General features: G+C 48.6%; 3 protein-coding genes across 6 annotated transcripts in view; all 3 read right to left on the bottom strand.

Annotated features, from left to right (window-relative positions):
• Positions 1-2,469, bottom strand: part of BUD13 (BUD13 homolog) — a 33,957-nt gene extending 31,488 nt beyond the window's left edge. For both annotated transcript variants that reach the window (XM_065882929.1, XM_065882928.1), the window contains exons 1-2: positions 2,327-2,469; positions 24-117 (exon numbers count right to left, since the gene is read on the bottom strand). In XM_065882929.1, the coding sequence (XP_065739001.1) occupies positions 24-117; positions 2,327-2,469 (237 nt within the window). The remainder of the gene's footprint in view (positions 1-23; positions 118-2,326) is intronic.
• Positions 2,470-5,055: 2,586 nt separating this feature from the next.
• ZPR1 (ZPR1 zinc finger) lies at positions 5,056-14,264 on the bottom strand. Of its 2 annotated transcripts, XM_065882254.1 has the most exons (14): positions 14,080-14,264; positions 13,741-13,902; positions 13,201-13,291; positions 12,752-12,822; positions 12,018-12,104; positions 11,739-11,861; positions 11,327-11,374; positions 11,102-11,168; positions 10,614-10,684; positions 9,862-9,951; positions 9,283-9,393; positions 8,526-8,612; positions 6,484-6,549; positions 5,056-5,664 (listed from the first exon to the last, which is right to left on the bottom strand). In XM_065882254.1, the coding sequence occupies exons 1-14, from the start codon at positions 14,248-14,250 to the stop codon at positions 5,530-5,532; spliced, it is 1,380 nt and encodes a 459-aa protein (XP_065738326.1). In that variant the 5' UTR covers positions 14,251-14,264; the 3' UTR covers positions 5,056-5,529. The 2 variants fall into 2 exon arrangements, with proteins under 2 accessions (XP_065738326.1, XP_065738327.1); XM_065882255.1 differs by lacking the exon at positions 13,741-13,902 and having other exon boundaries at positions 5,530-5,664; positions 14,080-14,250.
• Positions 14,265-16,395: 2,131 nt separating this feature from the next.
• Positions 16,396-18,871, bottom strand: APOA5 (apolipoprotein A5). Of its 2 annotated transcripts, none has more exons than XM_065882553.1 (4): positions 18,866-18,871; positions 18,300-18,380; positions 18,075-18,186; positions 16,396-17,554 (listed from the first exon to the last, which is right to left on the bottom strand). In XM_065882553.1, the coding sequence occupies exons 2-4, from the start codon at positions 18,346-18,348 to the stop codon at positions 16,606-16,608; spliced, it is 1,110 nt and encodes a 369-aa protein (XP_065738625.1). In that variant the 5' UTR covers positions 18,349-18,380; positions 18,866-18,871; the 3' UTR covers positions 16,396-16,605. The 2 variants fall into 2 exon arrangements, with proteins under 2 accessions (XP_065738625.1, XP_065738624.1); XM_065882552.1 differs by having other exon boundaries at positions 18,300-18,356.
• Between the last annotated feature and the right edge of the window lie 4,374 nt (positions 18,872-23,245).

The following is a 23,245-nucleotide window of genomic DNA, read 5'->3' as shown; positions in this document are numbered from 1 at the left end:
TCACAGCCTCAAAAGATACACACCACAGGCAAATCTCCATCATCTTCCTCTTCCTCCTTTTCTGTTTTAGTGGTTGACATAGATGTCCAGCTCACGTCATCATCCACAATCCGCATTCTAAATGTGAAAAATAAAAAGATCAAAAGAGAAGAAACATTTTTGGATAACAGCCTACAAACACTTATCTTTGGTTTTAGGCTAAAATTCAAAATCCTACAAGATCTATGGTCCATTCTTTGCCAATACGGCCAACTTCATCTTGTACCACTGCCTCCTCAGTTCACTACTCACTAGTCATCTTTTGGTGCCTACAATGAGCCAAATTCCTTTCCATATCAGTTTCACGTCTCAGTTCCTTCCCTCTGCCTGACCTACTCTTCTCATTCTTTACTGGGAAACTCTTACGCATTCTTAAAATCCTAGCATATATATAACTTCCTTCACAGACCTTCCAATACTATTTCACTTACCTCCCCCAACTAAGAACCCCCGTTACTCATTCTTGGAATACTTTATCACAAAGGAAATATATCAACCAGTTGTGTAATTAGTTGTTTAAAGGCTGTATCTCCACTAAGCTATAAGCTCCATCAGAGTAGGGACTATGCCTCTCTCACTCACAGTGATATCCTCAACACCCTGCAGAAACTGGCATAGGAAATACTCAATAAATGTTTGTTACGTGGATAAACTATGGATGAGTCCAAATAATAACAATGCCATGATATAAGCAGTTATTATTAACAGTTATTATTTGAAAAGGCAAGATCACTTATGACAACAACCATTTAATGTAAGTGATATCATTCAGTTTTACTCTCATTTTTTTTTTTTTTTTTTTTTTTGCGGCCCGCGGGCCTGTCACTGTTGTGGCCTCTCCCGTTGTGGGGCACAGGCTCTGGACGCGCAGGCCCAGCGGCCATGGCTCACGGGCCCAGCTGCCCCACAGTACGTGGGATCTTCCCAGACCGGGGCACGAACCTGTGTCCCCTGCATCGGCAGGCGGACTCTCAACCACTGCGCCACCAAGGAAGCCCTACTCTCATTTTTAAAGATGAAAAAACTGAGGCTTAGACAGATGAAATATCTTGCCCAAGGCCACACAGCCCATAAAGTGGCACAGCTAGGACTCAAAGCCTAATCAGTGTTACTCCAAAGCTCAAGTTAATTTCACTACATGGCACTGCCTCCAAGGAATCCACACAAGTCAGAGGGGACAGAAAGCAAGCATAACACAACAACCAAACCAGGAGAGGAAATGGATTAGTTCTTCGGAACTACTTGACTTTATTGGGTATATTATTAGTTTCCTAGGGCTGCCTAACAAAGTACCACAAACTGGGTGGCTTAAAACAACAGGAATGTATTCTCTCACAGTTCTGGAGGCTTCAAGTCTGGAATCAGGTGTCTGCAAGGCAATGCCCACCAGTAAGGCTCTAGGGAAAGACCTTTCCTTGACTCCTCGCACTTCTGGTAACCCCTATTGTCACATAAATCCAGTCCAGTCTCAGCCTCCATCTTCACGTGGTAGTTTTCCCTCTAAGTCTGTTTCTGTATCCAAATTTCCCTTTTCTTAAAAGGACCCCAGTCATATTGGATTCAGCGTCCCTCCTAATCCACTATGACCTCATCTTAACTAATTACAACAGCAAAGGCCCTATTTCTAAACAATGTCACATTCTGAGGTTCTGGGTGGACATGCCTTGGAGGGAAGGGGCACTATTCAACCCAGTACACTGGGCCACATAAGTTTTCTCGTTTGAAAAGTGGGGGTATCAAAAATATCTACTTCATGGTACTGTTATGAAGCTTAAATAAATTCGTTTAGGTCTAAAGTACTTAGAACGGTGCCTGGCACATGACAAGAACTGTATAAGCGTTAGCTGTTATTGTTAGTAGTAGTAGGAAGAGTAACAGGAAGTAAGCATAGGTCTCCGACTCAGAACCGGAGTCCTTGGCATTGGAGAATCCCCACCGACATGTCCTGGGCCCTTAATATCCACGCACAGAACCTTTGAATTTGCTTCACCACTTTAGTCTCAGGGCACAATATTCATTCTCTGCGGGAGAGGACAGAATGCTACAAAGGCGGGAAAAGAGTAATGAAAGTTACAGCCGGGCCTGAATACGTCGAAGATACTGCCCAGGGGCGCGAGGAGCGGTCTGAGCGGACTCTGGGCTCAGGCAGCGCCGGGCGAGCAATCAAGGGCGCTTGGGCCCCTCGGGGCCGCCGGCGAGGAGCCCAGGAAGAGCCGGGCCATGGGCGGAGCTGGGAAGATGAGGGGTGGCGAGCCGCGCGGACCGCGCCCCGCCAGGGCCAACTCACCCCTTGCCGCCAGCCCCGCCAGTCTTCGGCCGCTTTTTGCGACGCTTGCGGCCGGACTCGGAGCCCCCGTCGACACCGGCATCTGCCCCAGACAAGTAACGCTTCAGGTATTCGGCCTTTGAGAGCGGCGGAGCTGCCGCCATGGCAGCAGCAGAGGCGGGGAGACGGATCGACGCTGCGGACAAAATTCTTGAACGCGAAACGGAGAGCGAGGACTCTGGGAGGCGGGGCCAGGACCGGAAGTGAGGGAGGGTGTTTGGAACCGACAGGGAGTCTCATGTGAGCTTTGGCGGGCTTACGAGGGACACGCGCACCTTGCGGGCCCACTTTACATCCCTCTGACGTGACAATCGTGTTTCTTATCTTTGTCCATTCTGTCATTCAACAGACCGTGCAGCAAGCGCTGTTGTAGCCGCGAGGCTACAGCCACGACCCCAACAAGATCTCTGCCCCCAGCAGCTTCAGAAGCACCAGAGAGCAGTAGTTAGGTTCGGGGGCTCTGGAGCTGCAGTGCAGCTTAAGTTTGAGTTCTGCTTCCATAACTTCCTAACTGTACGACCTTGGGCAACATACTTAACAAAATGGGGATAAAAATGACACCGAACCCAATGGATGCAAGGACTAGGTTAATATTACTGTGTAAAGTGCTTTGAACAGCATCTGGCATAGTGTGTCGGTTATTTTTATTAGTATGTTTAGGTGGAGAGAAATCTGCTTTGATAGGCTTTCAAGAACTATTCAACAGGGCTTCCCTGGTGGCGCAGTGGTTGAGAATCTGCCTGCTAGTGCACGAGACACGGGTTTGAGCCCTGGTCTGGGAAGATCCCACATGCCGCAGAGCAACTGGGCCCGTGAGCCACAACTACTGAGCCTGCGGGTCTGGAGCCTGTGCTCCACAAGAGAGGCCGTGATAGTGAGAGGCCCGCGCACCGCGATGAAGAGTGGCCCCCGCTTGCCGCAACTAGAGAAAACCCTCGCACAGAAATGAAGACCCAACACAGCCAAAAATATGTAAATAAATAAATAAAAAGCCAAGCATTTGAAGCCCTTTAAAAAAAAAAAAGAACTATTCAACAGAGGAACTCAGGAATTCCAAAACCAATATAATTACTATGAAAAATATGGAGGTTTCTAACCTATGTATCTTACCCACATTTGATATTTGTTGCCCCTAGCTATCTCTTGCTTATGTTTCCAATGAAAATGACCTGGATCTATTTTCAGCATGGCAAGAGAGAAGCTAGAAAGATTGAATTTTTTTTTTTTTTTTTGTCATTCAGTGTTTTATTTTTTAAAACTCAGGTAATTTACTTTTTGGCCAGGTGGCATGCGGGATTTAGTTCACCAACCAGAGATGAAACCCATGCCCCCTGCAGTGGAAGCGGAGTCTTAACCACTGGACCGCCAGGGAAGTCCCTAGAGAGACTGAATTCTAATACTCAAATTTAGGGAGAAGACTTTTCTTCTTGTGGGCATTAAGAGCTTTACTTGAATTATCTCATTTAACCCTCACATTTCTCAGATGCTTTTATTATCCTTACCTTACAGGTGAGAAAACTGAAGCTTGGAGAGGTTAAGTTGCCCAACTTCACACAGCCAGAACATATGACCCTTGGGAGCAGAGGCTAACGAAGTGGGGTGCAAGAGGTAATCCAAATTTCTTGAAAAAGAATTAGATTGCGTATTTTACTTATCTCACAATATGTTAAATTTTTGTCACGTTTTAAGGTTTATTAGTCAATAAAGTATTGTTATACTTTATAAATAAATACGTATATCTTGGAACACATGTTCAGAAAATATACATAACAAAACAGGTTTGGAGGTCACTGCCCTGAAGCATGAACTTTTAACCACTGGGCTACACTGGGTGGTCACAGCACAGGCCCAGGAAGAAGAGCAGGCTGGGTCCCTCAGGGCCTATGAAAAGGGGGCACTGGACTGATAGGGCTTCACTAGCTGCAGGGCCCCACAGGTCTCCCATCCACAACGCTGCCTTGGCTTCTAGTACACTTCAGCGTATCTCAAGCTGAACTCCACAGCCCTGCCTCCACCTTGGTGTCAGCAGACATCGGGAAAGTCTCATATTTCTGCTCCAGTGAACATTACCAGTATAGTCCTCTCCACCCCATCGCCTCCTGCCCATTTCTGTCTTCAGTTCCACCTCTACCCTTTCTACTCAGTACCAAACCTTAGCCTGACAAGACTAAGCTCAGGTCTTAACCCTGCCTCACAGGGCAGTTAAGCAGGATCAAATGCATTCACGACCAGTGGCATGGTCTAAGTTTTGCCCTGTCTCTGCAGTTCCATCTAATAAAGCTAATGCCCCCACCTTCCCTGGCACTACCCAGACCCCTTCCCTGCTTGACATTCCTCCATAACGTGGTGATTAATCTGACACTGTTTTACTTGTTGGTTTCTTGTCAACCCCCCACCCACTCTGTTTGCCAATTTTCCCCACTACACTTGAAGCTCCGTGAAAGCAGAGCTTTATTTTGTTCAGTTCTATGATGTGCCAGGCACAAAGCAAGCACTCAAACATCTATTGAAGGAATGAGTGAAATGCCAGCTCCAGTCCCCAAATTACAGTAGCCACACCGGAGAAAATGTTCTTCAGGAGGCTGAATTCTACCAGCATAACAAACAAGGACAGAGTGCAAAACATAAAAATAAAATAATAATAAATAATAATAAAACAAGGACAGAGTGATTTCAGAGGCCAGTGCTGTTTGAAAGCCACCATTTTAATGAGAACTTCTTCACCTGTCCTAGACTCCCTCCCCTCAGAAGACTCTTCCTGTTGAGAGTCAGTATTTTATACACCCAAACCAACTTCCAAACTCCAGACGTAGCTGTCTTCCACCTTCTCCAGCTCTTCAGAGTTCCAACTTGACATGAGAGAGCATTGTGTGGAGGGAGGGTAAAGACTTTATAGGAAAAAAATGACAATGACATGCCTGATGGTTCATTTCTGGGTTTCTTCGCAGGCCAATTCAAATCCTCCAAAACAAGGTCAAGTAACCCAAGAGGCTTGCGTTTCCGTCACAAACTGTTCAGAAATTGTGCTCAGCTCTCCGACTCAGACCAGGTGTCCTCCCCACATGGGCAAGGCCTGGTGGGGAGGCCACTCCAGTCTTTTCCAATAGCAATAAATAACCCCGCGGTCTGAGCAGCGCTGGAGGCTGGCCGGGAACCGCCCACGGCTACCGCTGGGAAGCCAGACCTGTCTCATAGCCCTCCGTCTTCATGTCATTGAGCCCCAGTTCCTCGTTTTGGTCAAATGTGCGCTTATAGTGCTCCACCTTCATCTCAGGATCATCTTCCGGTGCGTACACGTTCTGCAAGGCCAAGGACAGACCATCAGTGCCTGTGCCATCCTGCCACCCCCACCCCCCAGACAGCTTCCAATCCCCACTTTCCCAGGACCTTAAGGAGGTGTTTATTCCTCTTTGTTTTGTTTTGTTTTTGGCTGCACAGCATGCGGGATCTTAATTCCCTGACCGGGGATTGAACGTGCGCCCCCTGCAGTGGAAGCACAGAGTCCTAACCATTGGACCACCAAGGAAGTCCCTTTATTCTCTTTTTAAGGGCCTCCAACACCCCATGGCTAGGCTCAACTCGTGGGCAGCAACAGAACCCACATGGGCTAGAAGTGGGACTGCAGGCAGAAAAACTTTCTATCTGCACCTTCTTACGAAGAGAGTAGCATAGTCTTAGCAGTGGAGAGACCGTAGAACAGTTTTGCCTGACCCATAATAACTGCTCAATAAATGTTAAAGTTACTGTTAATCACCAGAGTATCTCCGTAGTCAGCTTAAAGCCTTTTCCCATCTTGGCCTCTGGACAAGGCACCATTTCTCCTCAATCCACAGTCCGATTTGCAAAATGAAAATGCCACTGCTGGACTTAGAGCTGGGACTCGAGCTAGACTAGAGGAAGAGGGAACCTGGGAGTCTCCTTTTTCCCCCTCTTGACACACACTTACAGTCCCATACACCTTCCCCCTTCCTCTCTTATGTTCCAGTTTCTGCTAAAAGGTTCCTTGATAAAAAGCAGTTCATTTAGAATTAAGTCTCTCAGTTTCTGGAGAAATGATACATATTTAAGGAAGGTCAGAAAAGATATCTCTGTGAAATACCAGGGAAGGTCTACAGTACCTGCAAGTAGCTGTTTCCTGCTGGATCATCCATAACAAAGTGGGCCTTCATGTTACCCTCAATGATCTAAAGGAGACAGAATACAGCATGAGCATGTAAATCTTACATAGCTGCTGGCAGGAAGGGGCTATGTCTGCCACACAGAAACCAACGCCATTTACACTGCAGAATCCCCCAAAGTTTTAAGAATTGGTGAAATGAAGGTGCCTCTAGAGGTGGAGTGGAGAGAATCTAAAATAAAGACTGTCTGACAGCTATTTAAGAAGCAATCCGGCATCCCTAATCTCCTCTCCCATTCCAAACAGACCAACGACTGCCCTTGCCCCACCCCAATAAAAGAGAATTCTGTGGAGAAGTTACCACAGCACACTATGGACAGGGGGACACTCGCCCAGTTGAGGGTAGAGGGAAAGAAATCAAGAACAGAAGTCAATGTACCCTTATTGGAAACAGACATACACACACCCCAGCCCTCTTCCCACACTCAGCTCTCAGAACACTGCCAGCCAAGCCTCCACCCTCAAGACAGGAAATGGAACACCCACTGATGGGAATCTGACCAGCCCAAGAGGAAACACCTAACAACTCTGGCACTGGAGTTACCTCAACAAAATGGCCAAGCTAAATCCCCCTCCAACGAGCCCAACGTCAGCAAGACTCACCCCACTCAGATGTTTTAGTCCTCTACTTTTAAATAGACAACCAATGATTACCAGACATCTGAGCAAAGCCCGTAATATTGAAAGACAGAAATCAAATGGGAAAAAAAAACTTAAGAGGAAATGGAAACTATGCGAGGAAAATAAAACGTCAAAAAAAAAACACAAAAACCCAAAATTAATATTCTCAAAGAGAAAAAAATACTACAACCTTAAAACAACAGGATGCTATTTTTTTAAAAGGAGGAGAAAGTATTGAAAGACCAAAAGCCACTTGGAAAATAAAAATGTCAGTGGAAATGAAAAACTCAATTGAAGGGTTGGAAAATTAAGATAATCTCCAAGAGTAGAGCAAACACAAAGAAGCTGAAAACAGGACAAAAAAATAAGTAAATTGCAGAACACCAGACAAGTCAGTCTAACATCCAAAACACAGGGATTTCAGAAAGAGAGAACAGAGGGGAAGCAATAGAATACTTTTTAAAAGCTTCCTAGAACTGAGCCACATGAGTTTCCAGATTCAAAGAACCCACCAAATGCTTAGCAACAATGGTTGAAAATTGACCCACGTACACCAAGTCACATCCTGAAATTTTACATCACAGGGGACACAAAAGTATCACAAGAATAGGTCACAAACAAAAGATAGGGAATCAGAATGCCTTCAAACTTCTCAACAGCCAAACTGGGAAACTGAAAGACCTCAGAAATTCTGATAAAAAATTATTTCCATCCTAGAATTCTATTCCCAGCCATTAATCTAATGTAAGAGTAGAATAAGGACTTCCCTGGTGGTGCACTGGATAAGAATCCACCTGCCAATGCAAGGGACACAGGTTCGAGTCCTGGTCCGGGAAGATCCCACATGCCGCGGAGCAACTAAGCCTGTGCGCCACAACTACTGAGTCTGCACTCTAGAGCCCGTGAACCACAACTACTGAGCCCACGTGCCACAACTACTGAAGCCCACGCGCCTGGACCCCGTGTTCCACAAGAGAAGCCACCGCAATGGGAAGCCCGTACACCACAAGGAAGGGTAGCCCCCACTCGCCGCAGCTACAGAAAGCCCGTGTGCAGCAACGAAGACTCAGTGCAGCCAAAGTTAAAATATTAATTTTTAAAAAAAGGTGGAATAAAAAAATTTTCAGACATGCAAAGTCCCAGAAATTTTACTTCCCATGCATTTTCTTAAGAAGCTACTGGAGAAGAGGCTCCAACAAAAAAAAGGGAGAAAACCAAGAAAGGAGATGGCATGGGATATCAGAAACCAAGAGAATCCCCAACATGTCGGTTAGATGTTTACATGTGGCAAGAAAGGGTATGCAGCTTCTTGTTCACTGGAGCCCCAGGACCACAAGCACTGACCGGCCAGAGTCCTCTCACCTGGTTCAACTTCTGGCTAAACTCCTGCAGTTTCTCTGTCTGGCCAGGACTGGAACTGTCGCCCAGTGTGAAAGGGTTCTTGGTCACCTGCAATAAATGGCATCCAAACTGCTAGAATACTGGCTCCATGTTTGATAGGCTTAACCATAAACCTGGTGTAGGGTGACAGGGGTGCCTGTCAGGGAAGCTTGGTCGCCATTTATGCCGCACCGCCTTTCTGACCTAGGCGGCCACCCCTAAAACCGTGTGAATTAATCTGCCAAGATGATAACGGGCAACGTGAAACAAAAACTATAGAAATGTTCTTAAATATGATCTCCAGTCCTCATTGGAAGAAGTGCAAAATAAAGTATAATTTACAAAGACAAAATGCCCGACGACTGATAACCAGTTAAGCAAAATGATTCACTACGAGGATAAACACATGGGTTAAGTCAACACACACATATATATGTATGTTCGGGACTTTTTTAGGTGCTGGAAGGACCCTCATGACCCCATTTTACAGTGAAATAAATGACTTATCCAAAACAGCAAAATATCTACATCAGCCCAGAATTAGGTGTGAGAATTTCCATTCTGAATTTCCAACAAACTTATCATCACAATCCAAAATAATATTTAAGCCTCTCAAATCAGCTTTAAAGCAAAGAAACCTCAGTTATCAGCTCCAAAAACTAGGACCTTTGCAGCCTTCCAGTCCCTTCCCCACAGCTGCGCTGCGGAAGATGCCACGCACTATACTCAGGGGACTCACCAGTTCCTGGATGTCTTTCAGTATCCCCTCCAGTGTGGTGAACTTGCCCCCGAGGACAGCCATTCCCAGTTCAAAGTCCAGCTCTGGGATTTCCATACTACATGTCTCGGACTGTGAGATGAGAGATCAAATTAGGCTTTAAATCAGGAGCTGCTAGAGAAAGCTAACCAGAGTCCTCCTGCCAAATGAGTACCACCAGTGATAATCTGGGGACAAAGTCAGCTGTCCCAGTTTTCTCTGAATCTCCAATTAAAGCTAGACTCACTCCTAGAACCAACCTTAAAAGGGGGCATTCTGAGTCATGGCTCCAAGCTGGCAGACATCCTGTCATTAGAGATCAGAAACAAGGGCCCTCACAGACACTAGAGGCAAAAGGCTGCCAAGTCATCAGAAAGAGCTTAGGGGTCACCTTCTGAATCTGTGCTTCCTACCACGGATTAACTCTGCTCAGGGATCCTCAAACCCAAGGAAGTAAGGAGGTACTTCACAACGCCAGGACATGATTGAGAAAAGACAAATTCCCCCTCGACAGAGACAGCCATGTGCAGAGAAGAGTCACTTCCCCAAGCAGGTTGTTACCTTGAGCAGGTCTCTAGTCATATCTGAGGGATCAGTGATGTAGAAGGTGATCCTGGTGCCCAAGGGCTCTACTGCTCCTCCAGACTTCACCTGCAACAGACAGCAGTGTCAGGAGAAACAGCAGAGGAGACACCCATCCTCACCTGGTGCGGGGAGATCCGGAAGGGCTTGGGGAGTAGGCTTGGACCTCCAATCAGGCCCACTAATGGCCACCAAGGGCAGTGCTTTCTAAACCAACAGTGGCAGCAGTCACCCAAACCAAAATCACTGAAAGCTGGCCAGGAGCAGAGTGCCCAGCACCGGCAGCCTGCCAAAGATTCACCCCAGATTGCCAAGAAACTGAATTCACGGTTAAAAAAATGACTCTTGGGGCTGAAAGGGACTTCCAACTGCAACTAGTGTGTAGATTCCCTTTATAATTTTCTGGTTTAAGAATTGAAACAGCTTATGCTTGAATACACTCAGGAGAAGGGAATTTACAACCCTCCAAGGCAGCCCACTCTATATTCAGACAGACCTAGAAAGTTTTTTATTACTGAGTCAAAATCTGCCTCCCTGCTCTTCCATCCCTCTGAGCTGTAGGTCAAAAAGTAGTTCTCTCTCTTCCATATAACCAACTTTGAATGTCTTCAACAAGTTATGCTATCTCTAACTTTTCTTCTCTAAGCTAATTTCTAGTTCAAGAGCTCCTCACCCTAAGCAGCTTCAGAAAGGATGAAAGCTACTCTTCCCAAACGATGAAGCCCACCCACCTCATTGGTCCGATGGCCGCAGTTCTCGCAGTTGGTAGCCATGATGATAACCTCCTTAAAGTGGGGAATTTCTGGAAGATGGAATTAAGGAAATCTGCTTCCAGGACAGCAAGACCACCCTGTGGGGAAGAACAAATCCGAACCCCACAAACACACAGTTGCTGGTCCCAGGACTGCAGGAAAGCGATCACAAGAAGCAGCCTAACTCAGACAGCCCCCCAGAAGAGGGCAAGGTCACCACCCACGGCGATCGCTGTTCATCAGTGTTTGATGACATGGCTCAGGCCACACACAGGAGCCTAGAGACCATGGCCTAATTCTCTCTTTGAACCCAAGAGCCAAGGTGCACGGTCTCATCAAAGGCCACATCCCTCTCATCGCTCGGAATAAAGCCTTGTGCTTTCCCTGAAGGGAGTACTCTCCAGCTTGAATATAATCTTCATGCCTGAGTCAGATGAAGAGCAACCCAACTGCCCGACAAAAGATACGAACTAGCTTCATGTTGGTCTGGGCCGGAGCATTGCATTCCGGGCAGTTGGTGTTGAACTGGAGCACCTGGAACACAACAGGGGGACGCAGAGTGAGCCCTCCCAAGCAGGTGAAACCTGCTCAGGCTGAAGACATTCAGCTGGTACACTGGCGGCCACCCGTGAACAGCGGCAGTCTCAGCCCCACACTCTGCTCCTTCCTCCACAGTGGCCAGTGTGACTCACTTCATTTCTGAGATCTTCCTCTTCTGGTTTCTCTTCTGGTTCCTCTGCCTAAAGTAGCAGAGATGCAAATCATATGTTGGCACACAGACCTCAGCCTCGCCAACACCCTGTCCCAAAGTGAGAGAAAATGCTCTGGCTTGCTTACGTCAGCTGCCACCTCGTGGGTTTAACAGAGAAGTTGGAAAGCAAAGCCCCAGGCAAGGGAGGAACAGAGCTTAGGATAGGATCACAGCCACTGCTGTCCTGTGTTGTAAAGTTTACCCAAAGTCCTTAAGTGAGCTAGAGCGGAGGCACACACATGCTGAGATAGCGTACACAGGGCGGCAGCAGCAAAATAAGTTCCCACTGACTCCCCGCAATCGGAGTGCAAGATAATTCCAGAGCATTCTTCTGGCTTCTTCAGTGCACTTACCTGGAGCCCCAGCATCTCTTCCTGCTGTAGAGTCCGATTATAGTGTGTGATCACCAGGGCATCATCTTTCCGGGGAGCATGTGGGTTTTCCACAAAGCTGTTCCCTGAGGGATCATCAATGATCTAACAGATGGGTAAAGAGAGAGCAGTTATAACAAGAAATCATGTACGATCCTCCACCTACCATCAGACCATGGAGGCGCCACAGAAAAATCTCAGACTGTCTCAATGGTCCCTCCTACCCTAAATCTAGGGCACCTGGAGTCCCTCAGTACTCACCAGGGTGAAAGGAGAGGCCACTTGCTTTAGCTCCTTCAGTTTGACAATGAACTCATCAATTCTTTCAGCCATGGCTTCTTCATTCGCCTGACAGGAACAAAGAGTAAAAGATCAGCCCTGGGGATAGAACTTATGCCCCCATCACTTCCGACAGGAAGTCACCACCTGTCTTAGTGTGACTGGGAACAGAGACTCAGGCTTCACAATAAGAGGTAGCAAATAAGTTTGAAGTTTATGGGCGGTGCCAGATGAGCCTCATTTTCTCACTCATTCAGCCATTTAGTCCAGGCATTTGTGCCAGGTTATAGATAACAGTAAATAAACCAGAGCCCTCTCATGGGGCTCCACAGCCAGTTAAGAAGACAGATGACTAAATTTGCAATTATATTATTTCATACATATATATATATGTATATGTGAAATGTCATAATAAACATAAGATACAATGGAACACTCAGGAAGCACAGATAAGCCCAAGAATATCAGGACAGGGTCTTTGGAGGCAATGTTACAGTGTCTGTCTGAGAAGGGGCCTCAATGTACAGTGGGGGAGGGGAAGAGGAAAGGATAATGGTACAGCATACGCAACATCCAGGCAGCTATAACATCGCTGTGTGCTTCCCCACAAAGTTCTCCAACATTCAATCAGAGACAGCTCAGCCACGTGGGAAGGGGAACAAGTGTACATAAATAATTTTTCCTTGAGCTGCCGCCATCAGAAAACCCCAGCTCACCCTTCGTGAGGGCTGATCCAGCTCCAGGCCAGAGACAGCACGGCTGATCAATCCTTCAACAGTAGTCAGAGCTGGTGAGGAAGAACAAAAGGCTGGTCAGTCTTCACTTCGCTATCAAGTGCCTGCAGGACCCTGGGCAGTTCACTTGAACCCTCTGGGCCTTGATTTCACCTGTAAAATAAGGAGGCAGGGAACAAGGTTCCATTCACCTCTAACTCATTCTGGTTTTTCTGTAAGATGATGTGGAAAAACCCGGACGAGGCTTTTGGCCAACCCAATACTATCTTAAGCTGCTTTACCTAAGCTTTCTGCTTCTGTTAAACCAGTGAAGATAACAATGATGTGGCCAAACCCACACACAAGCCACTAGACCTGGCACCAGGAGTTTTGCAAGAAAGTAAGATTTGAGCTAGGCATGAACAGTGCAAACACTCTGACCTTAAACTTACCTCCTTTCTGGCTGAAGGCAGGAATTTCAAAATCCAGCTCTGGGATCCTTGTGGTGGCAGAGTCAGTCTTCACTACTTCTCTGTTCATGTCCTGGGCAGAAAGAAAAACCTTCAGTCCACAGAGGTCTCAACAATACAGGTTCTTCTCAGGAAATAACAAGAGTGCCCCCCCCACCCCGCCCCAACCACCACCCTCAGAGGCCCCAGCCCAGCTGTCTCTTCCTCTCTCCACTAGGGGGAGTCCGGACTACTCCTACGGAATAGTACCTTGATGTGAAAACCAGCTACCCAAACGAAGAGAGTACTATTCGTAACAACTACTGCTCATTTGATACTTTCTGACAAAGTTTACAAAGCGCTTTCACAAGTCTTACCTCACCTGAGCAGATGACAGCACCAACGCCATTTTACAAAGGAGGAAACTGAGGCTTGAACACTTAAGTGGATTTATTTGAGGTCCGACCACCTGGACCAGAGCTCTGACTCCAGTCCCCAAGCTTTCTCTAGGACACTAGGGTAACTGCTCTGGGCTCCTCTCACCTCCTGGGCCCTGACGGTCAAAGTATAGCGCACTCCCTGGTCCTGTATCCTGCCTGCCGACTGGATCTCCGTGTTGTTCCAGCCACAGTGCTCGCAGGAAAAGGAGCTCACGATTATTTCTCTAAAGAAGGGGATCTCGGTGAGCAGGAGGCGCGTCATGCCCTAGGGAAGCAGAAGACAGGGAAAGAACCAATGAAACCCCCATCCCCCATCTACTGACCCCCGGGCGTGCCTCGCCTCCGGGTCCCCAACTGGACCAGCCTGGCCAGGTCGCCGACCCCCGCTCCTCCCCTCCTCAGACCAACCCTCCAGCCGCCCGTGGCCGCGCCCCCGCCTCACATTACGGTAGCAGTTCATGCACAGCGACTCGATCTCGGTAGGCTGCTGCTCCTCGTCATCAGCGCTAATAGGCCGGAACAAGTGCCCCGTTCCGGGCTGTCGGGCCTGGACGGGCGAGGGGGCGGCAGCAGCCGCCGGGAGCCCGGGACCCACAGCCCCACCGGCCAACATGACCACGCGCTGCTCAGGCCCCAATGTCGGTCGTCAGCGCCTCTCTTGGCCCCACCCCTTCCTCCGGCACTTCCGCCAGCTACTGCCCCGCCCATCCTTAAAGAGGCCGAGGACTCTCCTCGGGGAACAGTACCTGACACGCGGTTTTCCAGTTGCCGGGATTATTCGGTCCAGACTTCCAAAGCCAGCCGGATCCAGGCTTTGCCTCCACCTCAATTCAGGCGTCACTGCCCCCAGGGCGTCTTCTCAGACCCAGGGCAGTAGTTTGCTCCTTTGCAATAGCTCCTCCGTACTGGGTTCTAACTATTAGTCCACAAGTCTAACTACGAGAGGCTTGACGGCAAGGGGCCTGGCCGTCCATCGGTATCCCTGAGGAGGTGCGCTCCTCCCTGGGTTTGCTTGGATCCGCCGTTGGGCCAGATGCTGCCTAGGCTCTAGATCACCCTCCCTTTGTCCCTCAATCTGTCTCCATTTCTGTTCTTCTCACTCCCTATTTCTGTCCTCATAAACACCTGCCCAAATTCCTGCCTCAAATACACGGCCCTCACTTTTACCCCTATTGGCTCATCCCCACCATATCCAACCCCAGCTGACTCACCCCTCCTGATCTCCTAACCACCACCAACAAAAACACCTCTTTGGGGGGTAAACTTTCCTTTCCAGCACCTCCTCTCCCTGGGCACCTTTCTCCCACTTCTGGTGCTAAATCTAGGGTGTCATGGAAGAGATCCAGCCTGCAGGCATGATGAGGCCAGATTCAGATGGGGTCTGTGCTATGAGGGAGTGTGGCAGTTAGAACTCTGTGCAGGGTGGGCTAAGCCGGGAGGAAAGGGAGCTGCCCTGGATGTTCTAAGGGTACTGGACTGGGTGTGTTTACCCTTTCCTCTCTCCTCTTCCCTTCACTTCAGCCACCCCCAATTTCAGACTTTCCAGGGAGCTATGAGGAGTTTGGTTGCCCCCAAGTGAATATGTACATGGGGAATGGGTGTGGGGGTATGAGTTTGAGGGTCCAAGAAGAGGGTCAGTCATAAAAAGAGGGACAGTCAAAAAAGAGGCCATTCAGGGGCTTCCCTGGTGGCGCAGTGGTTGAGAGTCCGCCTGCCGATGCAGGGGACACGGATTTGTGCCCCAGTCCGGGAAGATCCCACATGCCGCGGAGCGGCTGGGTCCGTGAGCCATGGCCACTGAACCTGTGTGTCCGGAGCCTGTGCTCCGCAACGGGAGAGACCACAACAGTGAGAGGGCCACGTACCGAAAAAAAAAAAAAAAAAAGAGGCCATTCAAAATCTGGAACAGCCGGGACAAAGAAGACAGGCCACCTCAGGGGCCTATACCTCATGCACACCGTCCTGTGGTAAGCAGGCTGGTGAACAATGCAGGTGCAGAGGAAGGGTCTCTAACCCAGGCACACCACAGGTGTGACAAACAGCTGTCAGCCCAGCCAGAGCAACACCCCTCCGATACAACTGGATTAGGAAGAGGTCAATGAGAAAGAGTAGCGAGGGATTGAAGGCGGGTGATGGGTGTGCTTTGGGGATAGTGGTGAGGCCACTGCTTTCAGACGTAGTCCAAATGAGAGTCACACCAGGCAAATAAGCTTCCATCATAAGCATCTATTTCATTTGTGTCAGAAATCTAGACTTGCGCCTGGGAGTCGGGAGGGAGGGGCCAGAGATGGGGAGGGCACACAGTAGGCTCCCCAGAGAGTTTTAAGTAGCCCTCACAGATTGGAGGGCTCAGTCAGCTGTTTAGATGTAGTGTTATGTAAGGAAATCCAGGCTCTGCTCCCTCCCATCACGACCCACACCATTTGTCCGCACCGGCATCAGCCAGCAGGGATATATACACACACACCATCACATGTTCTCTTCATCATATTTTCTGCTCTTTCTCCCTTCTCTTCCCCCAACAGAAGCTGTCATGGCAGACCTGGGGAGAAAAGAGCTCCTCTCCGTGGACCAGCTCTAGCAGTGGCCACCAGGTGGCCAGAAGTGATCAGAGCCTGGCCCTGGGAAGAAGAGGCACGGGCTTCCAGCACCATGGCAACAGGCTTGCACATAATGACAGTGCCTCCTTCCCGCCCTCTCCCGCCACCCCAGAATGGAGCAACTCAGGAGGATTCCCAAATGAGCACGGGAAGCTGGGTTTGCAAAGCCTGGTGAATGTAATGCATCCGGACGGGGGAATTGCAGGTGGCTGGATGGCCTAGGACAACAGCCCTTTGGGTGACCTCAGCTATCCTGTGCAGGGCCCTCCACCCTCTGCCCAACAGGCCACTGTCAAGGACATAGCTATGTTAGAGGTTCAGATCTTGGGCTCCCCAGACAAGAATCTGGGACGTGGACAAGTAGACTCTCAGGGCTCCCCCAGATGGCCAGGACTATGGTCGCGAAGGCTGTAGTTGATGTCTTCCCACAGGTCGTCGAGGCGAGCCTGCAGCTCGCTCCTGACCTTGCCTCGGTCCCCTTGTAGGAATTCTGGAGCGAAGGCGCTGTGGCCTGGGGGAGGCGGCGCCAGCTGCTGCTGGATCTGCTTGGTCTCTTGGTCAATGGCGTGGGTGAAGGCGGCAATCTGCAGGAAGGTGTCGTGGCGGAAAGCCTGGAGTCGTTGGCGCACCTCCTGAGACAGCACCTGGGGGTCCGGCTGGGCCTCTTCCTCCGCACCGTCAGCACCGGCGCCAGCAAAGACACTGAGCTCTTCGCGCAGCTGGTCGAGGTTCTGCTGGATGCGTGTGTGCAGAGCCTTGGCCTTGAGCGTGAGCTTGCGCGAGAGCACCTGCACGCAGCGGCTGAGGCGCGCCGGGCTGGCGGCCGCGTGCGGCGCCACGCTGCGGTGCAGCTCCTGCACGTGGTGCCCGATGCCAGTCACCAGGCGCTCCGCGTACGGGTGGAAGAGCGCCTTGACGCGGCCAGTGTGGTTTGCCACGCGGTCCTGCAGCTCCTGCAGCAGGCTCCGCGCCTCTTCCACGCCCCCCAGCAGCTGGGCCTTGGTGCCCTCTCCGACCACGCGCAGCTGCTCCTGCAGCTCCTGCACGCGCAGGGCCACCTGCTCCATCAGCTCCACTGTGTAGGGCTGCAGCTGCCGCCGCAACCCCTCCAGGTGCCAACCCACGCGCTCGTGCACCTCCGCCATGTAGGGCTCCAGACGCTCCCTCACTTCCTCCAGCTCCTCCTGCAGCTGCTGCCGCATGCCCACCGGGTCGTGTGGAAGCCCGGGAGGCTCCCTCCCCTGCCCATTCAAAGGGCCCAGCTTTTCCAGGAAGTTCATATTGCTGACGTCTGGCTCAAGGCTGTCTTTCAGGCTCCTGGGGAAGGAGACAATCAGGCCATCAGACTGCTAGCGCCCTCATCTCCTTTGCCCCAAAGACATCACTCACTGATCCTATGGAGAAACCAAGGATGCAGGGCGGTGGCCCCAGAGCCGGGTCTCCAGTACTAACCCAAGCCAACCATGACTCCTCCCACAGGAAGTACAAACACATGGGACACGCATGTCCAGGTGAACACTTCCCAATTCCTTGTGCACGGAGGCACCTGGCCTCTCACATAATCCTTTCGTTCTGGAGGCTGCAATGGGGGGTCCTCTCCCCTGCTCCCTGGTCCCACGCCTCAGCAGGCATGGAGGCAGCAGCTAAAGAGAGATCAAAGGCGGAGGCTGCCGGCAGGGGTTGCTGAACAGCCCAGGAAGACCAGGATAGAGGGCAGAGCTAGCACCGCTCTGTTCTCTTCCCAGGGAGGACCACAGGTTGAGCAATCAGGCACTGCATCATCCCACCCTCTGGGTGTCTTCTCCCTTTGCCCGCACCCTTTGCCCTGGCCACTCACGTGGGCTCCCGTGCCAGCTTCTGCTGCTGGATCTGCTCCACCCTGCCTTTGTCCGTGCTGCTCTGGCTGAAGTAGTCCCAGAAGCCTTTCCGTGCCTGGGTGATTGAAAGCACTGTGGAGAGGGAGCGGGTGAACAGGGGCTGGGTTTCCTCCCCCAGGGTGGACAGACCCCTCAGTCCAGCCTCCACCCACACCTCCACAGTGAAGTCAGGGTTGGAGACCCACCTGAGAGGAGGGCCAGAGCCCAGGTCAGAACTGCAGCCACACTTGTCATGATGTTCTCTGAGAAGAAAGGTGAATGGAGGCCTGGTGAGAGTGAAGAAGCAAAGAAGGGACACCTCCCATGGGACTTGCCCCAAGTCTGTTAACCCTCGCCTGGGTGTAGAGAGCTCAGAGCTATCAGGGCTTAAGAGGACTGACCTAGTTGAATGTGGCTGGGAGGGAAAGGGTGTCTTCCTGGGATGGGTTGGGGGGCTCCTTTTTCACCTCATCACACCATATGGAGTTTGTGGAGCTCAAACTGCTTTGTAAAGGTTCTCCCCCGACCCCACCCTGCCCAGGAGACCCCAGGAGCAGCTCCCTCAGCCACTTCTGCCACCACTCCCCTGCTCACCTATTCCTGCCCCCATTTCATGGCTGGGAAAACTGAGGTATCCCGGGGGTGGGGGAAGAAGCTACTCTGCCAAAGTGCTCCAAGAGGAGGTCCTTAATTCTTAGTTCCCACCCACAGCTCTCTGCTCAGTCCCCTCCCTTAGGACTCCGACCCACATCCCTCTGCCCTGGCTGCTCACCTGCTCGGTTCTGGGCACAGAGAGCAGACATTCCGCTTTATAGTCCAGGGCCTGGGCCTCTGGCAACAATTGCTCTGAGTAAATACCACGTGGAGGTTCAAAGAAGGATGACCTCAGCTGCCTCCCAGTGCTTACCTCCTGCCCTTTCCTGGTACCCAGGGGGTTAATGAGTACCCTAGCATCTGGATGCTGCCCCAGTAGAAAAGTGCTTCCTGGAAAGTTTTACAAGGAGTGGGCCTGAACTCCTCACCCAGTTCCCCCAAACTCCTTGACTTCCAACCTTCCTGTGGACCTACTGGCTGACCCACCAATAGAGACAAGCCTGTTTGTCTGCTGAGGGCCCGGCTCTTACTCAACTGCCCAGAAGCACTGTGCCCCAGCCAGACAGGGACAGTGTCCAGCTGCCTGAACCTGAGCAGCCCTTGACACCTCCACCACGGGCTACTCAGGCAGCCTGGGAAGAGCCAGCATTTATAGGGTTGAAGACCCACCCACCTTCCACTTTATGAAATAATCCTGGAACAAGCTGGGGAAGTTTGATGGGGTGAAGATGACATCATGAGAGGCATCTGGGCCAGGGACATTGGACCCAAAGAATGGGAGAAGAGGAGGATTCTCCCCATGGGGAAAGGCTGAACTCCACCCACAGGGCCTCTGAGGAGGAGAAGCCAAAAAGCCCAGACTTCCTCTGATGATACGCCCACTCCATATACTTAAACACACACATTCATAAACTCCTGGTTTTTGCTTCTAAATGTATCTTGAATCGATCTCCTCCCCTCCATTTCCACCACTGGTCACTTTACCACACCACTGTCTCTCACCTTGATCACATTTGTAGCCCCCAGCAGGTCTCCCTGCCATGGTCCTCCCTATTCAGTCCGTGCTCTGCTGTGGCTGTCCCAACCCACTTCTGGCCTCATCTCCTGCCGCACAAACCCCTGGCATTCCCTGAGCATACCGCCTCTTTCAGGACCCTAAGCCTTTGTACCTGCCGTTCCCTGTTTGAAATATTCCTTGGTGAACTTATATTCATTATTTTCAGATTTAGTTTGTATTAGTTAAGATTCGGCTTAGCTGCAAATGATGAAAAAAAAAAGGAGAAAGAGAATAGCTTAAGCGAAATGGAATTCTGTATCTCTCTTATGTAAACATAGGCCAATCAAGGCTCCTTCTGTCTTGTTGTACTATCATCCTCAGCAAAAGGCTCATGTCCAAGTTTCAGCTGCTTCAGCTCCAGCCATCAAGTCTATCTCCCAGCCAGCAGAAAGAAGGACATGTACCCTTCCTTTAAAGACACATCCCAGAAACGGTTCTTACCACTTTTACAGACATCCCTTTGGTCATAACATAGTCACATGGCTACACTTAGCTGAAAAGGAGAATGGGAAATGTAGTCTTTATTCTGGATGGCTGTATTCCCAGCTGGGAAAGAGCTATATTACTCAGGAAAAAGAGAAGAATGGATTTGGGAGGACATGAGTAGGCTCCACTGCACAGCTCCAGTATCACTCTAAATGCCCTCTTCTGCCCTCACACTTCTCTGGAGACAGACGATTCCATATTAACCATAGAACATTTTGTATATTCCTGGAGTATCGCACTTATTATCCTGCAGTGCAATGATTCATTGACATATGTGAGAGCTCTCTGAGTGCAGGGACTTTGTCTAATTCATCTCCATGTCCCCCTATTATGTTTGGCACAGCACATATTAAATGACTTGTCCATCATTACACAGTAGGAGGCGCAGCCAGAATTGGAACCCAGGTAGCTAAGGCCAGCATAGGATGGGGCAGAAAGGGTAAAGAGACAACAATCAGGTCATGAAAAGCCGTGTGCAAGCAGTCACTGAAGGGTATATGATGGAAAGATCACTCTGGAGGGCAGCAAGACAGAAGGTGAGAAGACTGCTCAGAGGCTGTTTGAGTAACCTGAGAGATGATGAAGACTCTGAACTAAGGCATAACAATGAGGATTGGTAGGAGAGGATATATTTGAAGGATACTGAAGTGGTGAACTAATAGTACCTGCTGACTGGTTGGATGAAGGAGGTGAAGGAGAGGAAGGAAACTAGATGCTTCCCGGGTTCCTGGGCAAGTATGTAGATGATTGCATAACTTGTGTCCATCGACAGATGAATGGATAAACAAAAGATGGTATACACATATATACAATAGAATACTTTTTAGTCTTAAAAAGGAATGAATTCTGATACATACTACAAAACTGGATGAATCTTGATGACATTATGCTAAGTGAAATAAGCCAGACACAAAAGGACAAATCTTGTATGATTCCACTTACATGTGGTACCTAGAATAGCCAAATTCAGAGACAGAAAGTAGATTAGAGGTTACCAGGGGCTGGGGGAGGGAAGGATGAAGAGATAAATTGTTTAATAATACAGAGTATCTGTCTGGGAAGAAGAAAAAGGTCTAGAGATGGATAGAGGTGATGGCTGTATAACAATGTGAAAGTATTTAATGCCACTGAACTGTGCACTTAAAAATGATAATTTTATGTTATGCATATTTTACCACAATATTTTTAAATAGCATTTCTGGTATCCTAATGGTTTTCTGCTGAGCCTATGCTATAAAATATAGCTGCACTGGATTTTCTGTGAATCATCATCATCACCCCTCCTTCTATTGTCTTTTCTGGGATGCAGAGGAGACACCTGGAACCATATTTCCCAGAATCCCCTTCTCTCTATGGGCCTAGGTTAGAGTCACCAGGGTGAGATGGAAGAGGAGAGACCATTATTCTTCATTGGTTGTTGCAGGCAGATGCATAGCCAGACTTGGGGTTTAAAGCAGCTTCTGGGTGATTTTCTTAAGAATCACACTCATTGGTTTTGCAAACTAAGATAATTAGGTGAGCTTCCCATTTGTAGCCACTTACAAGTGAACTTTTGAGACTCACTCCTTCAAGTGCAAGCTGAGATGGTCACTCCTCAAGCTCTTCCAACAGTTTACAAAACTGTATTTTCTACATTACAGCCTTTCACACTTGAAAAATATAGAGTGGCTTCTGTTCTTCTGACTGGACTTAGATTAATACAGTAGGTAGATGCAACACACACTCATTCTTCCCTATTTGATGATACAGTTTTAGTTTTTAAAATGTTTGTGTTGGTTGGAGGTATTTGTATATGTGTATATGTTAAGTGCTTTGTGTGTGGAATCATTTTAAATCATTGTAGGCAGAGTGACACTTCACCCTAAATATTTCAACATACATCTCCTAAGACTAAGGACACTTTAACATAAATAGAATACCACTATCACACCTATGAATATTAACATAATTCTTTACTATCATCTAATATATACCATATATTCAAATTTTCCCAATTCTCCCAAATTGCCCTTAATAGCTGTTTTCTCTCTCTTTTTTCCTTTTTAAATTCAGGATCCAACACATTTCATGGGGTTGTTATGCCTCTGTTGTCTCTTTACATTTAGAACAGTATTCCCCAACCCTTGACATTGACTTTTTTTGAAGAGTCCAGATAAGATGTCTTGAAAAGTGATCTGAATTGGACTAGTCGTTTCCTCACCATTAGATTCAGGTTAAACATTTTTGTTCAAGTCTTTGGATTCAAAAACCAGTCCCCTGAAAGCTCTTACTTACAGAAGAAATCAGCTAATACATGTAAATGGAATGATGTAATTTTTAAAAATCACTATTTTTCAACCCTCAGGGAATATTTGATTCAGGCAAGGTTCATCAATGAATGCTAAAACCATTAAATGAAAAATTATTGAGGAAAGGGATGCTCGCATGCCTTCAAACTGTCTCCCCACAAATTACTTATAAATCACTAAACTTTACTTTTGCAATGGAGAAATCTGGTGGTTGATTTTAACCAAGTGATCAAACTTAACATCACTAAACAGTGGAACAACCTGATATTTTGTACCTCCAGATACAATGCAATAAGAAGGGTCACCTCTGAAGTGTCTTGAACCTGATTATTTCCACAGAACTTGTTTAAGCTTCCCTGTCTTCACTGTCTCCCTGTTGTGTAGAATCACGGTATTCACAGACAGCTGAATTTTTAGAAGAGAGTTAACCATCTGTTTTTTGTTTTTGTTGTTGTTTTTTGATCCGAGAATTGCCAACATAATCTGACTGTAGAGTAAAAAGAATTTTAAAATGTATATTTATAAAGATTAGAAGGTACCTTGCTCTTTAATGCTCTGTAGCAGCAGTTTTACTGTAAACACATGTATTAAACAAGCATACGGATCTCAAATAAAAACTCAGTGTGAACCGAGTGGGAAGACCTCCTAGACAGTCTTTCTCTTGTGACCTGTTCTTCAGAGGAACAATAGTGACTCCTCGTTGTATGTAGTGTATAAACTGTGCTGC

This window comes from Phocoena phocoena, chromosome 8, assembly GCF_963924675.1.
Source record: "Phocoena phocoena chromosome 8, mPhoPho1.1, whole genome shotgun sequence".
In the NCBI taxonomy this organism is placed as follows: domain Eukaryota; kingdom Metazoa; phylum Chordata; class Mammalia; order Artiodactyla; family Phocoenidae; genus Phocoena; species Phocoena phocoena.
This window is presented reverse-complemented; position numbering and strand designations above follow the sequence as displayed.